At 42.1% G+C, this 15380-nt stretch overlaps 1 protein-coding gene across 1 annotated transcript in view; it reads left to right on the top strand.

The window, feature by feature from the left end:
- Positions 1 to 15380, top strand: part of LOC143321893 (NT-3 growth factor receptor-like) — a 218276-nt gene that overhangs the window by 146654 nt on the left and 56242 nt on the right. The window contains exon 13 of the mRNA XM_076732604.1: positions 15152 to 15340. Within this exon, the coding sequence (XP_076588719.1) occupies positions 15152 to 15340 (189 nt within the window). The remainder of the gene's footprint in view (positions 1 to 15151; positions 15341 to 15380) is intronic.

Raw genomic sequence — 15380 nt, forward strand, 5'->3', positions numbered from 1 at the left:
CAATTGTTACAATTTGTGCAATGTTCAGTATAAATCATCATCTGTGAGAGTTTGTGCGTGCGTGCGTGAATGCATGTGTGCCTTACTTCTGCGTAGTGTCATCTCTCATGGATTGAAATGACACCTTCAAAGCACAGACACCAAACAGTACACATCCAAAGCATTCATGTGTCTCGATGGGCATGAACTAAAATAATAATAAACAGCTTTTTTATTGAACCTATATAGAAGCCTGCATTACCCAGACAATTAAACATGACATCTACCCTCATTCTGCCCAACTCCATGAACAGTCTCTTACACACTCAAACACGAGAAGAGAGAAGAAGAGAAGAAGCTTTTTGTACTCAAAAGTTAATTTGCCACTGATGCACCATAAAAGACACATAATGGGCACCAAATGCCCACTTTCTGATTTCCCATAGCGCTCCATTGTAGTTTTGGTTAGTTTAATAAAGCTGCAGTGGGCAGGAATTGAATACAATACAAAACCTTCCACCTCTCTCTCAGCTAGCTCATATCACACCGCTAAGCCCCTCCCACCACTAGTGTGATTGGTAGCTGAAGGAATCTGTGACCCTGTGAAATCTCATGGCTTGGCGGGCCAGCTCTCCATGGCGTGAGCCTCACCAAGAGCCTGGTGCCTCTCACCGCAACTCGTCTTCTCAAAGATGCCCCTCTAGTGCTTTGTGGCCCCAGGGCAGAGGGGACCCAGGCTTCACAGGCAAATGCGACACCATTAACAGCAGGATGAGAGGCTTGTGCGCCACACACACACACACACACACACACACACACACACACACACACACACACACACACCACTGTCCCCCTCAAAAGTTATTCCCCGCTGTTTGTCATCATGCCTCTTTGCCACTCGTCGATACAAGCACCATGGTATCAAACATAATGAGCCAGAAGTGTTGTGTTTTGTACTCTATGCCGTTGCAGTCAAAGGAGGAATTGGAAATTTATAAGTTGCAGGATTTTCCGCAGGATTTTCCACCGTTGAATCTAAAACTTAGCACGTACATAGGTCTGCCTATGTGAGACGAGGCTTTCACCATCTGAGGGGACGTGCAGACAAGTAGAACAGCTAATAACACTCTCTCTCTGAAATGACCTTGGCCAAAGTCTTCCACGATTGTCTAGATTTTCTAAAGAAAACAAAGGCAAGAGGAGAAGCAGAGCACTTGACTTCAATTGTTATTATGACATTTTTGCCCAATGAGGCCAAAAACAAACCTACCACAAGTCAGTGATGTGTTTCAGTCTGACAGGGATGTTGCCCCAGTCACCACTGTCAGCAACAGAGATGGTGAATCAAATGTTATCAATACTAATAGTCATACTCGACAAAAATATTAAAACAATTCAGTTTGAGGAACACCAGAATATCTCTTTCCCAAATTTCAGTCAGCCAGCTCATGCAGAAAAGTTTATTTGCATGTGAATACAGCACAGTCATGTAGTTTGGTGTCTTTGCTCTGACCTCATCACTCCCTACAGCATACATTTGCACGGAGAGGGAGATTTTCGAGTGATGATAGCAGACATCTCCCCAGCCCCCACCCAGACGAAAGTCAGAGCCTGCAGGCGGATGCAGGGGCGGCGGCAGGCCTGAATAAAACAAAGCAGCAGCAGTGAAGGTTGAGGAGATGCTTGCTGAGCAGTGAAGTAGTCGTAGCACTGGCAGAGGGAGAGCTGGGCATTTCTGATGGTTTAAAAAGACTTGAGGGCTGTGTGTTGGATCATTGATGTGAGAGTGGGACATGTCATGTGTGAATGCCGCAGTGAAGCTTGAGGCGACTGAACAGGTTTTGCTTCACAGAAGCAAGAAATCCTCCAAAATACACAATAATGTTGTTAGTTTTCATTGAATTCCAAAATGACACTGAGTAGTTTTTGCTGATTCGGGTTTGCTAAGGTTTAGGCATCTGGTTAAAATCAGGCAAAGATTGGCCTTATCACTAAAAGAAACCAACGGTAACGGACTTCCACCTTTACCCCTGACAAACAAGAGTGTAAAGGCTCAGTGAAACTATACTTGGTCTCAACTTTAGCGGGTAGATCAGCTGGCCAGTGGTCAGTTATGGGTAAACAATCAGATCTGGCAAACAAGTCTGAAGAAGCATAAGCAGGACGACAATCCAAAAAGGCAGGGAGGGGTCAGGGGCTTAGATGGCTCAATAGACAATACCACTGAGCTAGTGGAAATGGAGGGGTAATTGGGCAATGCGAGGCAGGTGGGTATGGGGATCAGGTGACTGGGATTGGCAGGAACACACTGAGTGCAAATAAAAATAAATCACATGTCCTGGGTGTCCTTGTCAGGTATAAACATGGGACATTTTAGCTGTGAGTGGGAGGACATTCTTAATTAAAGTCAGCTGTTCTTGTATCTGTTGCTAATATATCTGAGTAATTGAAATATGACCTCAAGGTCTCATGAAGAACATTTCCTAATATATCTGCTACTCTTTAAAATAAGACACATATTAGTCCTTGAGTGCTTGAAAAGTCCTGGAACTGTTTTAGTGCAAACAGAGAGTAGAGCTAATGTTAGCTGTTTGAAGCCTGTGTGGATATTAGCAGTGTGTGAAAACAGAGCCCCATCATTCATTTTAATGACACTGTTTGCACAGCGAAGTGGCTCCAGCAAAACAATGCAATGTGTCATCATATGGCAATGCAGTGTGCTGGCCATTCAAATACATGCAAGCACACATTAGTTCGTGATATGATGAAGGTACTTCTACGGTTTACCCCACAATTTTCAAGGGGAAGGATTAACTGATGGTTGCTGTGATAACTTGTCGGAGTTGTAAAAAAACATCCCCACAGTGTTCAAATTTTCATCTATGTGTTTGAACAGAATTTCCAGAAAATATACAAAAAAAAAAAAAAAGTGAGTGAACGTGTGTTTCCATCCACTGCTGTTATGTGAATGTGAATTCATTGGTTGATGAAGATGAACAGCTGGCGGAGCGTATTGTCCTGTCAGTGCCATTAAACCACTGCAGAAGAAGAGCTCACAGTGAGATGAGCTCCAGTCAAAGCTCAAACGATGGAAAACCATGTGGAAACAATGTGAGGAAGGTTCCGCTCTCCTCATCGCTGCACGCAGATCTGATGTTTTCAGCTCTTTACTGGAAGCTTGAGTGACGTCAAAGTCACATGCTTCATGTACATAATCGCTTATTCACCCAGTCTGTTTTCATTTTCTTCCTATCCGCACACCAACTTTTCCACCTCAGCAAAGCGTAAACAGTTTTGGGGGGTGTTTTTACTTTTTTCACATTTCCTCTCGGTTCAATTTGTGCAGAAAAACAGGTGGATGGAAACACACTTCCTGTTACCTGAAGCCACACACTCACACTGACACGGTCTGCTATATTTTGTAAAGTCAGCGCTGTTTCCACCAACAGTCAGTCAGTCCGTGAGGGAAGCAGCCATCAAGCCACCGGGTCGCCAGCACCACCCACGCAGTGTAATTGTTTCTTGTTTGTTGTTTTCTCTTGTCAGTCTACATTGCACTGCTTTGCTGTCAGCCTCCGTGACATCCTCCTCTTGCCTCCAACACCCCCCACCCCCAAAGCCCCGAGCAGCAAACCAATTACGAAAGGTAGCGAGAGCGAGAGCGCGAGAGAGGAGGGTTGGGTGTGGGGCAGGTTGGCGCTCAAGGCTCTCAGATGAGAATGCTCTGCCTGCCTCTATCGTTTAACATCACAGAGATAGAGCGACGCACGGAGAAGACGGGTAGCATAGGGGGGAGGAGAAGAAATAGCACAAGTGCAGACAGGGACAGGGAGAGAGGAGCGAGGTAGAGGCAGTGAAGGGGGATTAGAGAGAGAGAGCAGGCAGTGAGGAAAGAAAGGGTAAGTGAGGCTGTGAGTCCGCCTGGAGCTCAGGCCTCTCAGCTCCAGGGACACTGGGAGGTGTTAAAGGTGAAGTAATTATAAGCCATCATTTAGCAACACTGTACAGAGCCCCACACTGGATAAATGACGTGCTATCAATTTACACACTCAGCCGTCCCCTGCGTATGTGTGTGTGTTCCTGTGCGGCTGTCTTAGAGGGAGCCAATTTAAGTTTTAGTCCTTCAAAGTGAGAACACGTTTTTGTTTTTGTTTTTTTGAAGTGAAGTAAATCTAGCTGGTCCTCAACTGGAGATGTTTTAGTGCCCAGTTTGACCAGTAAGTGGCATCAAGAAATTGCACTTCTCACACAATAGGCCGTGCTGGAAGTTTAGTGATATTGGAGGAATTCAGTGACGCTGGCTTTTTCAGCCAGAGTTGAAAAGTAAATGAGTTTAAGCTTCAGATTGTGAAATGAGTTTTCTCATTAGTGTTATCTTTGTCACAGAATTACAAGCCCTGTGATTGGATGATGCATTACCTTGAGGGTCACAGCTAAGATTAAATCATACCCTCAAAATCTATGTGTACGTGATTGGCTGAACCAGAAGGAGCCATATGATTGTGCCCCCCCCCCCACCTTGGCCCAATGCTTGAAACAGTGTCGACAGCGGAGGCTATTCACAAGCTTGCTAATACAGAGACGTGTGTTTGTGTGCGACATGTTGCTCTATCATCGATGCTAATGGCCCAGATGCCTCACACCAGGCTAGAGAACACACACACACATTGATAGAATGAGGTAACTGTTGCTGTGTGATGGATGTTTGTGGTCAGTCCTCTGCCTGATTTACATCCTTTGAGAGCATGTGAGAGAGTGAAAGACAGGCCAGCTTATTAGAGACAAACAGAGAGACAACAGGAGGGAGAGAGCGAGAGCAGATAAGCTGTCACATTCACAGGTGTCGTGACATCGTGTGTGTGTGTGTGTGTGTGTGTTTGGCAGGGTGGATGTGAAGGTGCATTTGCAAAGTGTCTGTCAGCAGAGTGATTTACAGGTTTGGGGCTGAGGATGACAGGAGAGAAATGGAGGATGGATCCCAGAGCAATCACAGAGCTCTGAAAGAAAAGAATCATTTATATTGACTGTGGTGCTGCTGCTATTACTGCCTTTCATGTCGTGTAAAAAGAAGTCTGGAGCCTTGTGTTTTCTCAAGACACACGTCCTGTCTGAGAATATAATTCAGTCATTTCTGGTCCCCATTAAATCATCATTGGGTTAGATATTGGATGGATTAGATTACTTACAAATGGATCCCTCATTTTTTAAGGAGATGTATCTTTATAATGTAACTTTTGCTGAAAAGCCGCCAAGGTGACTGTAAGCAGCAATGCAAATGTAAGAGACATTTAAATCCTTGTGTTAATTATATGAATTTACAATCAAATTATTCATATTTTTTGAAATTTTCCATGCACATGTGGAGAGCACACTGGGTTTGGCTCTGCACCTCATGCAAGATTATTTAATAGGTCAGGCAGTGAACAGTTCCTGGTGCTGAAATGAGGGCTCCTAAACTTACCAAGTGAAAAAACTGACACCATTTTGTTTCATTGAACAATATGTTTGTAGTCTTTTTAATTTAAACATTTTTTAAATGTAATTCATGTAAAGAGAGCAAACAGGCATCAGTTTGTAATTTTATATACACTAAGACTCTGTATAACTGTATATTTGTCATACAGGCAGGAAGTAACCGAAGCAAACATCTGGTACCTTTAAGTTTGCCTTGTTAAGGATAATCTGTTGCTTTGTGCGACACTGTTAACAGCTAATTGTTAATTGTTTGTGTTCATATAAATTCTTCATTCACAGCTTCAGTTATTTCAAGAAACGGTTTGATTACATCATTCATCACTCCCCGTTTCTTGGCATCCTTCATTCATTTGGCCCAGCTGCTCTTTGACTGTCTGTCGAACCTTGCACTGAAATGCGCACGTATCTTGAATGCCCCCTGACATACCCAGAATGCAGTGCTCTATTGCGTTAACAAAAGCAGGACGATCCCTACTCTTGAAGCACGCTGATGTGAGGACGTTTAGTTTGGTTTAAGGAGGACTTATGGAGAAACATCTTGCATGCTCCAGTGCTCAGAACTGGCAGAGCGACACTAACAGCTGATCAGGTGATATACTGAGGCGATAAAGTTACTCCACTGCTCTGTGAGCCAGTGAGAAGCATGTATCGATACTGGAGGCCTATTACATTAATGTGAGTAATAAAGTGTGATTGAAAGACTGTGGCACCAATTGGGCACTATAGAAAATGGAGGGGGTGGTCATGTTGTAAACTACAGCATAAATCACTGTGACCTAAGGACGCCTTTTTTTATTCCACAAGTGAATTCCCTGGTAATTCCAATAAGCCATTAGGGTCTCTGTGTTCCAGTAAAATAGCAAGTAATTGGGTACAGATGCCCTTGAAGAGTTGCATTTTTAATGCACACTGCATCACTGCAGCATGGTTGCACTCTCTGAGGAAACTGTGTCATTTTCACTCAAACACACAATCACACACAAGTAATTTCATCATTTTAAAGGCTTGAATTTGTGTTTCAGCAGCATTTATTTTAAATTATTGTGAAGTAGGCATTCCCTATTGTTGCAGAAAATTGTCAAATCTTTCATAAATATTGTAGTTTGGTGCACTTATGCACCAAGGCTCTGCTGTCAGTACTTCTTACTGTGATATTATTGAGATTTTTATGCTATTCTGATGACGAAGTAAGGAAAGAACAAATGTCAGACTATGCGGATTGTTAAAGGGCCAGTTCACCATTATATATAAAACTGTGGACACGTGCTCAGTCTTCAGTGTTATCTGTATTTAAACAAGTAAAAGCCCTTGAAGGCATCCAATTATTGGGTGCCAGACAAATTATTCTGCTCCCACTCAATTTTTATTATTCATTGCAAATGTTGCGTTCTGAGCCATGGACAGCCCATATCAGCGCCATATAGTAAGCAGGACACTGCACTGGCAATAGAATGCTACAGAAAAGCAGAGTCCATGATAAAATTCAGCAGAGCAACCTCTGGCTGTCAATGCTGCTGCCTACCATGATCCTTGAAGTACTTTTCCATGTATGCAAAGCACCTTTAACCAGCTGAAGGTATGTGTATTGTATGCTCTGTATGAACTCTGACGAATTAACATTTTAGTAACTGAATAAATGAATAATAGTGATGAACTCTTGTCTGTATCTTGCTGAGGTGTGTGCACCACATATTCAGTTCTTCATTTGGAACAGCATTTCAATTTGATGAGCCAAATTGCACAATACAGTGTTGTTAAACATGCAGTATATGTACAGTATGTATTCTATACATGCCACAATAATGTTTTGCCTTATCTTTAGCAATGATATCTATTAGTGACTCAAGCTTACTAATCACCATTGTGATAAAGTGTGGAAGTAATGTATAACACACATTGGTCAGTTCTTTTTAGGATGGTCAGATATTGTTTGCTTGAGCAATATGTGGAAGAGCTTTCATGAAATGTGGACAGGCTTAGTCAGTATTCTGTTATATTAGTGAGTGCTAATCAGAACAGTCATTGATGCACTTTGCAGCCCATTTTAACACCCCCACCCCACACACACGCACACAGTTTTCAAGTAATTGTGTCAGCACGTAAATTATTTATTGGTTATTGCTCACATACATAAGGCTTAGTGCAGTTTGTAACATACCATTATGGTCCAGTCTCTTCCAAATGATACAGGCTGGTTAGGATAGTTTTCCTGGGGATGTCACAAACGTCCAAATTTTCTACAATTGAAAAATTATCAGCCACATTTTTCCCTTCTTGACTAAACTGCTAAGACTCTGTGGCCTTATTGGTGCTTACACCATCAGCATGGCCAGGTTACTCTGTCTCGAACATTTTCAGTATGGCCCAGAGAATAATTTTACCTGTGTGTGAATGTGAAATAGTCATTGTTACATAACAGCCTGTCAAAATAAATGCAGGTCTCTGTGTGCGTGTGTGGGGGGGTCTGGTGGTCAGCAGGAAGAGATGAGTCAAGGAGAAATGGCAGAGTGTTCAGGTTCAGGAGGAAAACAACAATTCAGTATTTTCTTCCAAAAGAGAAGGAGGCGTAAGAATTCACAGCTCTGTGGTAATGTTTCAGGAGTGGTTTGAAATTACCTGTTGATGTAATCTGAAGTACTTTTCTCTCATCTGAATTGTAGGTGACAGACAGATGATGGAGAATTGGACAGTGCATGCATCATACTGCAGGAACTCTGTCTGAAAATTGTGTGTGTGTGTGTGTGTGTGTGTGTGTGTGTGTGTGTGTGTGTATGTGTGTGTGTGTGTGTGTGTGTGCGCGCGTGCGCGTGCGTGTGCGTGTGCGCGTGCGCGTGCGTGTGCGTGTGTGTGTGAGTGAGTGGGTGAAAGAAAGGCCTCTTAATATTCCGGTAAAACTGTTGTTAACACAAATACATGTAACTATTCCGACTCTTTAATAGATGTTTAATGATGGCAGTTGTGAAGAATTCTGTTTTTACTCAAGACAAATACTAGCTACTGCTAATATTTTTAAGATCAGCATTTGCTTTTTAAGGTACATATTTCCATTTTTCAATGATTAAGACATCTAGTTTGAATGTAAATAATTTACCAGATTCCATAAAGAAACATCAAAACTTTTTTCCATATCTGTTGCTGCTCAGACGCTACTTGTGGAATACAGTTTAAATTCGTTATTAACAGCATAGATATCCTGTTATATCTGTTAGTTTACAGAAAATGTTCTGAAACTGCAGTCTGTCTAAGTAGGTCGTGAGATGCACGACCACGGGACTGTAAACTAGAATGACAGCATCTACGTCTCTGCTGGCTGTCAGAGTACAGCTTTATTCCCAGTTCCTCAGCCTGTCAGCCCACTAACATCATTCAACCTCTGACCTTTGTGCTCCATGAAAACTGTCTACCTCACCATTTCTGACACCATTCATCTTTCCGTCCTCTCTTTCCCTCACATTCTCCTTCTCCCCTCCATTTTTCCCCCGTGTCTCTCTGTCAGTCACTCTGTGTCTCTGTGTCCTTGCTCATCCATTACTGGCTGATCAGTCAGCCTACATCTCAGCTTGTCTGACACATGGCCTAAATATTAGCATAGGCTGGTAACTGACAAAGGTCACAGGTCGGATCCCTGCAGCAGACAACGTGTCCATCAATACTCACACATTCTTTTCAAGTGTCCTTCAGCAAACAGCCAAATCCCCCACCTGAGAATAACTGTGGATGGAAGAGCTGCTACAAATCTGAGCTGGAAATGATGTACATGGCAACCTGCAGTGTGAGGTGGCTCTTCTGTTAAATCAATCTAAACTAAGAAAATTGGCATTTTGGGTTGGAGTAGTCACACAATTTCTGTCCTGAACCTGTCAATACCTGCTTTTATTTTGAAAACCTTTTAATTTGTCTTGGGCTCTGCCCACTAATCAAGTTGGCCATTGAGAAGTTTGGTAGCCGTCTAAAGGCCGAAGCTTGGTAATGTAGCAGCTACTTGCACTTTTGGCTGTGAGCTAGATCGTAAAGTTAAGCTGTACCTTTCCCTCCTGGATCATGCTTGACTGAAAAATAGCATCCTCCATGCTGGACTCTCCGTTCTCCCAATAGTCAGCATGGTCAAGACAGTCCGTACTTGCTCACCAGCACAAATTCATCCGTCGGAGTTCACCAAAGTTGGACTGTACACAAAAGCTTGGCACCGATTTACTTCACCTCGAAGAGTAAATCACTGAAATGAATTGATTTTGTTCTGAATTGTTGCAGTTAAAAATGATTCTATGACTGATTTATTTTTGCATTCAACTCAAGAGAGGAAGTCTCTCTGGATGTAATTGTCGGCACTGATATCAAGTCTGTAATTGAAATCGGTGCCCGTAACCCTAAAAGGTGCTGTCTTTTCAAGCGTTGCATTCCTGCTGAGATCCAACCTTAAAATTAGTCATCCTGCCGCCTCCCTTCCTCCACATCTCATCCCCCATTTTATCCTTTTATTCATGCTTGATGTCTTTTATTCCCTTTCTTCCTCTCTCATCATGTCCTCCTGTCCCTGTTTCCATCAGAATCCTCCCTCCTCCCACCACCACCACCTCACAGCCTCCTTGTTTTCTGTCAGCTGTGAAGGTTGGCTGTGTCAGTCACAACAGGCTGATGTGTTCAGTTTCACCAGAGAATACTGACGACTCCACATCAATAGTTCTCAGCTGCTGTGTCGACACACAACAGCGGACTCCCTCGTCCCCGGGGAGGAGGCCTGTACGTATACGGCACACCGACTATAGAGTCCAACAATGATAAAACTGTAATGATTCCCATGGGGAGAATTCAATTACTGGAGCAGAACACCATAACAGATTACAGCCAGGGAGAAAATTGAATAGTTGATAGAAAGATATACACATCTCAACGAGAAGAAGCTAATGAGGATTACATAAAACATAGCTGAGCTTTCCAACACATGCAGAGCAGAGCAGGTGAATAGAAAGGGTAGAATCAAGGTCAATGCACTTATTATTTTTGTATTACAGTCACAGATGCCCTGCATGTGTGAGTAGATTTCCAACTCCCAAATAAAGTGTGACACAGGTTAGTGAAGCCACAATGGAATACAGGCAAGATTGAAATTCAGCACAGAGAGCGCAATGAGTGTGAATGAATATATGAACGTACGGGGCCCTGGATTGCAGCTTTACGGGGGTGTCTAGCCTGACCATGCTAAGACCAGTATGAGACTTCCAGAACTCTGATTACAATATATTGTCTGATATTGATTTTATATACACATCAAACATTTCTGAAGTAATCCCCTAAATTTGATGATTAAATGATTATGACCAAGATATATATGAGCGCTTTATTCCCCGGGTGTCTCTCTGGTTTCATTATGGTACCATCCAGTGATTTATTTGACTTTTGAATCATCTTAGATAATAGTAGTATCTAAGATGATACTAAGATACTAAGATACTAGTAGTAGTGACCATGAGTGGTAAATTAATTGTTGGTCGTTAATAAAGCCACCCATGAGTCATTTAGACTGTGTGAAATGCTTCATTTACCATCTTTTGACATTTCTGTACTGCAGTTTCTTGATACTTACCAGCTAATCTTGCAACCCAGCGGCTGTCTTCTGATGACGATTGAGCCTCTGGCGGCAAGATCATCGTCAGTGTGTTGAGGCTTCTGGTATAGGCAGACCGGTCAGCACCAATACAAGAACATCTCGGACCAAGACTTCCTCTTATGTGTGCCAATCATTGTTTACTGTCCAATTAGCAACTTGTTTTAGGTCCAGACAACACTTTGGCTAATCTCTAGAAACAGATATATGCATATGAATGCAGACAATAAAATAATAATAATAATAATATAAAGCTAATTTGTTGTCAAACGATAGCCAGTTGGTTCCGAGATTGCATTTCACGTGGTGCGTTCCTCCTCTTTTGTGCTCTACATGGACTGTTTATCTTCATGCAGCCAAAACCCGCTCAAACATGATTGGTCAGTCCTGCTTGGACTGCAAACAGGCTGCAGAGTTCCTTTTTCATTGCTCATCCTGGCCCCCTTTCATAAGTCAGTTTGTTTGTCATGCAGCCCTGCAGGAGGCATCAGTGGGTCCACAAAAATCTATCTGTTCATTGGTCCACAAAGCTGTGCCCACCCTCTGACAACCACAGATTTCTAATTATGAGGCTGAAATTTGCCATGGAGAACAAGTGTTTGTGAGGTTGTGTGTGAATTCCTGAAGACATAGATCTATGTGCATATGTGGTCATAACTATTACGAATTTGTGCTTAGATTTTATCTATTTCATTTCACTGTAGTTAAGAGTAGTAGAAAATAAAAATAATTATAGCTGTCCTGGGACTAAATATGGTCCAGTAATTTTAGACTGACAGCAGATTTTTCACAGCAGACATTCACAGCATATAACTTGTCATAGTTGGTGAAGCACAGATGTTACTAATAACAATAACAATATATGCAACAATAATGATTATTGATGTCTCTGCTCTATTCAGACGTCCCATTGAGTCATAACAGTCACAGTAGCAAGACCTTGAATGTGATAACTCTGACTTACCTAGACTGTAAATCACAAACAAGACGAAATATCATGGGTACAGACGGAGTTAAATACAGTTTAGAATGACAAATGAGAGTTGCTTCCTTCATAACAGGACCAAACCATGAACATAATAGGGGCAGTATATTCTTTGTGGACCCGACCACATCTCAGAACAGGTCTTATTGCTTTGGATCAGTTTCCACCCAGCTCATTTCTATGGAGTTAATATGTTCCCACAGTACTTGGTGTCGGGCTTCCAGGGCCAAGACATGCAGCTCAAATGGGTTTGAGACTGAAAGTAGCTCTTGGTGTGAAAGTGTGTGTGTGCGCCTATGTGTGTGTGTGAGCTCTGTGATGGAATGGCAGCCTGTCCATGCTGTTTATCTGCCTTCTGTGGCCTCCTGTGAGTTTAGCTCCCAGTGGACTGCACTATGTGGACTACAAAGCAGACTCCCTGCCATGCTTTATACAGCTCTACTCCACAGTGCTGCTCCTGGCCTGCTGGGGGTGTACTGACAAAGAAAATCCACCTTTTTGTTGAAGCACCTTCATATTCTTTCAGTGTTTTTTTTTTTTATTTTTTTTTATACATTTATATCTTGATATTAATTTTGAGAAAATATAGGTATGTTAATGCTATTTTGCGCACAATATTAACCTAGCAAATAACACATTGTGATGATCTGCATTCTAAAATAATAGTAGTAAAATAAATTTAAATGTAATGTAAAATTCTGTAATGCATTAACTTCACTTAAAATCACCTTCACATTTACTCTGAGACCTGATACTTTGCACCCTTTCCTGCCTTATCTTTGATTGATGTGCAATATAGCATCTTTTTAGACAACATTAAATGTAGATGAGAACATACATCAAATTATTATTATTTTGGCAAAAGCATGAGAGGGAGGTAAAACCCAGGTCACAAAATGTCCAGAAAAGTCTCACTGGTGCTCGTAAAGCCAGCACACATAATTACAGTGACAAAGATAACTTCATCAGCCGTTGTGGATTTTGGCAGCTGGACAGTCAGAGGACATTGTTTAGAGATGTTTAAATGAACAGATCAAACTCAACTAAAAATAGTGGTTACAAAATACTATCATTTTTAAAAGTGACGGGGACATGACCTCTACATCCAAAGTGGAAATCTGTCCCTTTCATACATATGCTTCCCTCCAAAATATGACGATGCAGACATGGTGACCACACAACCACAACCAGGAATGTATGGTAGAGGGATCATTATCTTGTTTGATCAAGTTCCACCTTTTCCTAGTACGTCCTCAATAAATTTTGCATTCTATCTTTTTTTTAAGTTACATTTCTCCATTACTGGTCTAAAAGATCCAAGTGGGTCTCACCGACAGGAGACCTCAGGCCTGTGAGTAAATAGGAAGAGAGTAGGGTCTCCGTACGTGACATGCCGCAGAAGTCTGAGGGCAAATATGTTTTGGCTTTACAGTCAGTTTAAGTCAGATTTGCTCAGAGAGTAACAGTGGTGTAACGTATGTGTGAAAAAAATCTGCTGCGAGTGAGGTGAAAATCCAGAAAAAGCCACACAGCCACTGGTGACCCTGCTCTGATCCCATTGGCTTACAAGACCTGCGTCCCCATGCGTGAAGTGTGCAGTTGGACCCTCCTGGAAACATCAGGAACTACTGGGAAGTCTCTCAGTCTTCATTAAGATGATCATCACATTTTAATGTTGCAAGTGCCCTCCAGAGAAATTAGAAATCATGCTCCAACATGATCATCCATCCATGGTGCTATGGATCCCGGTAATTCACTTCTTGGACATCTTGTATTGGTGCTGCTTTCTCATTTATTTACTGACAGGAAAACCTGATACTCCAGGTGTTTGGCTATGACTGTGTGCTTTGATAAAATTGAAGTGTATTTAACATCAGATCCTGCCACCTCATGAATACGTATGAGTGACTTTGCAGTTAAAGTGCATGCTGTGATGTAGTTTGTTCCACATCTGAGGAAATCATCTCCATCCCGGCAGTTACTTCCTCTTCAATAGTCCCCCAAACTCCCGCTTTGCTTCTGAAGCTCCAGTTTCACCTTTAAACCACCTCCCGTATCTCTGAACCTCATCCTCTGCCCCTCAGACCACTAATGTACCACTAAAGCTCTTCCTCTACCTGTAAAGCTCTTAATCTACCTCAAAAGTTTCTTCAGACTCTTCCTTGACAACTAACTCTAAACTATTTTCTTCTCCTTTTAAAGGCTAGTTCTGATTTTCATTGTGTTCCCCACCCTTCCTATCGATAAGATGAGACCTGGGGATGCAGGATGCGAACTGATAAGAATGATGACCAAAACTATAAAAATAAAACCCTGGCTCCATTAAAATCCAGACTTCCTGAAGCATCTTTTTTCTGCTTCTCCTGCTGTATCTTGTCCACAGCCCTAATCCTTTGCATTAGCTTCAGAACCTTTTTCTGCCTGCACCCCAATTTTTACTGAAAGTTCTTCTCCTGTTATTAATGAAGCCCCTATTGGTATGTGATGCATAGCAGTAATATGCTTTCAAAGACTGAAATTAATATTGACTTAACTCTATTGATACATTACTCTGAATGACATATTGTAATTCTCATCTTGTGTTGAATTCTGATTAAAACCTTCATTTTAATGATACAAATATTGGATGAGGTCTGAATGCTGTATGACCCTGACTAGTTGACTTGCTGATTAATAGATTGGATGACTAAGTACCCAGCAGCGTTGCTGACTCACTGAATAATCAACTGCATTAGTGAGAGCATAATTCACTGGTTGACTGAGAGTCTGGCTGTGTAGATGATTGGCTGGTCAACTGATGAACTAGCTGCTTGGATGCTGGTTTGTTGACTGATGGAATTGTAGCTGATTGGCTGTCAGTTGTAAATTAAAATTAAACTCTTTTTATTTCTCTTTCCTTCTGCCTCCCATCCCTCCCCTTGGTCTTCCCTCTATCCTCCTTTTTCAATTACAAAATAGGATTTGTATGAAGAAACTGATCCGGAATTACAATTTCATATGTTTCCTCGGGTTTTGGCTTTTGTTTCACCTACATGTGTTCAGTCTGTGACTCTGAAAGTAAAGAGGTATTCATTCAGTCCATGTTCTCTCTGTCTCTGTCTTTCTAGGACCAGTAGCAGTGATAAGCGGTGAAGAAGACTCTGCCAGCCCCCTTCATCATGTGAATCATGGTATTATCAGCCCCTGTACGCTGGATGCTGGCTCGGATGCTGTGGTGATTGGAATGACCCGGATCCCCGTCATAGAGAACCCACAGTACTTCAGACACGGGCACAACTGTAACAAACCCACCACCTGTAAGTACAGACGTCCACATGGACCCACACACTGTACAGG

Source organism: Chaetodon auriga, chromosome 6, assembly GCF_051107435.1.
Source record: "Chaetodon auriga isolate fChaAug3 chromosome 6, fChaAug3.hap1, whole genome shotgun sequence".
Classification (NCBI taxonomy): domain Eukaryota; kingdom Metazoa; phylum Chordata; class Actinopteri; order Chaetodontiformes; family Chaetodontidae; genus Chaetodon; species Chaetodon auriga.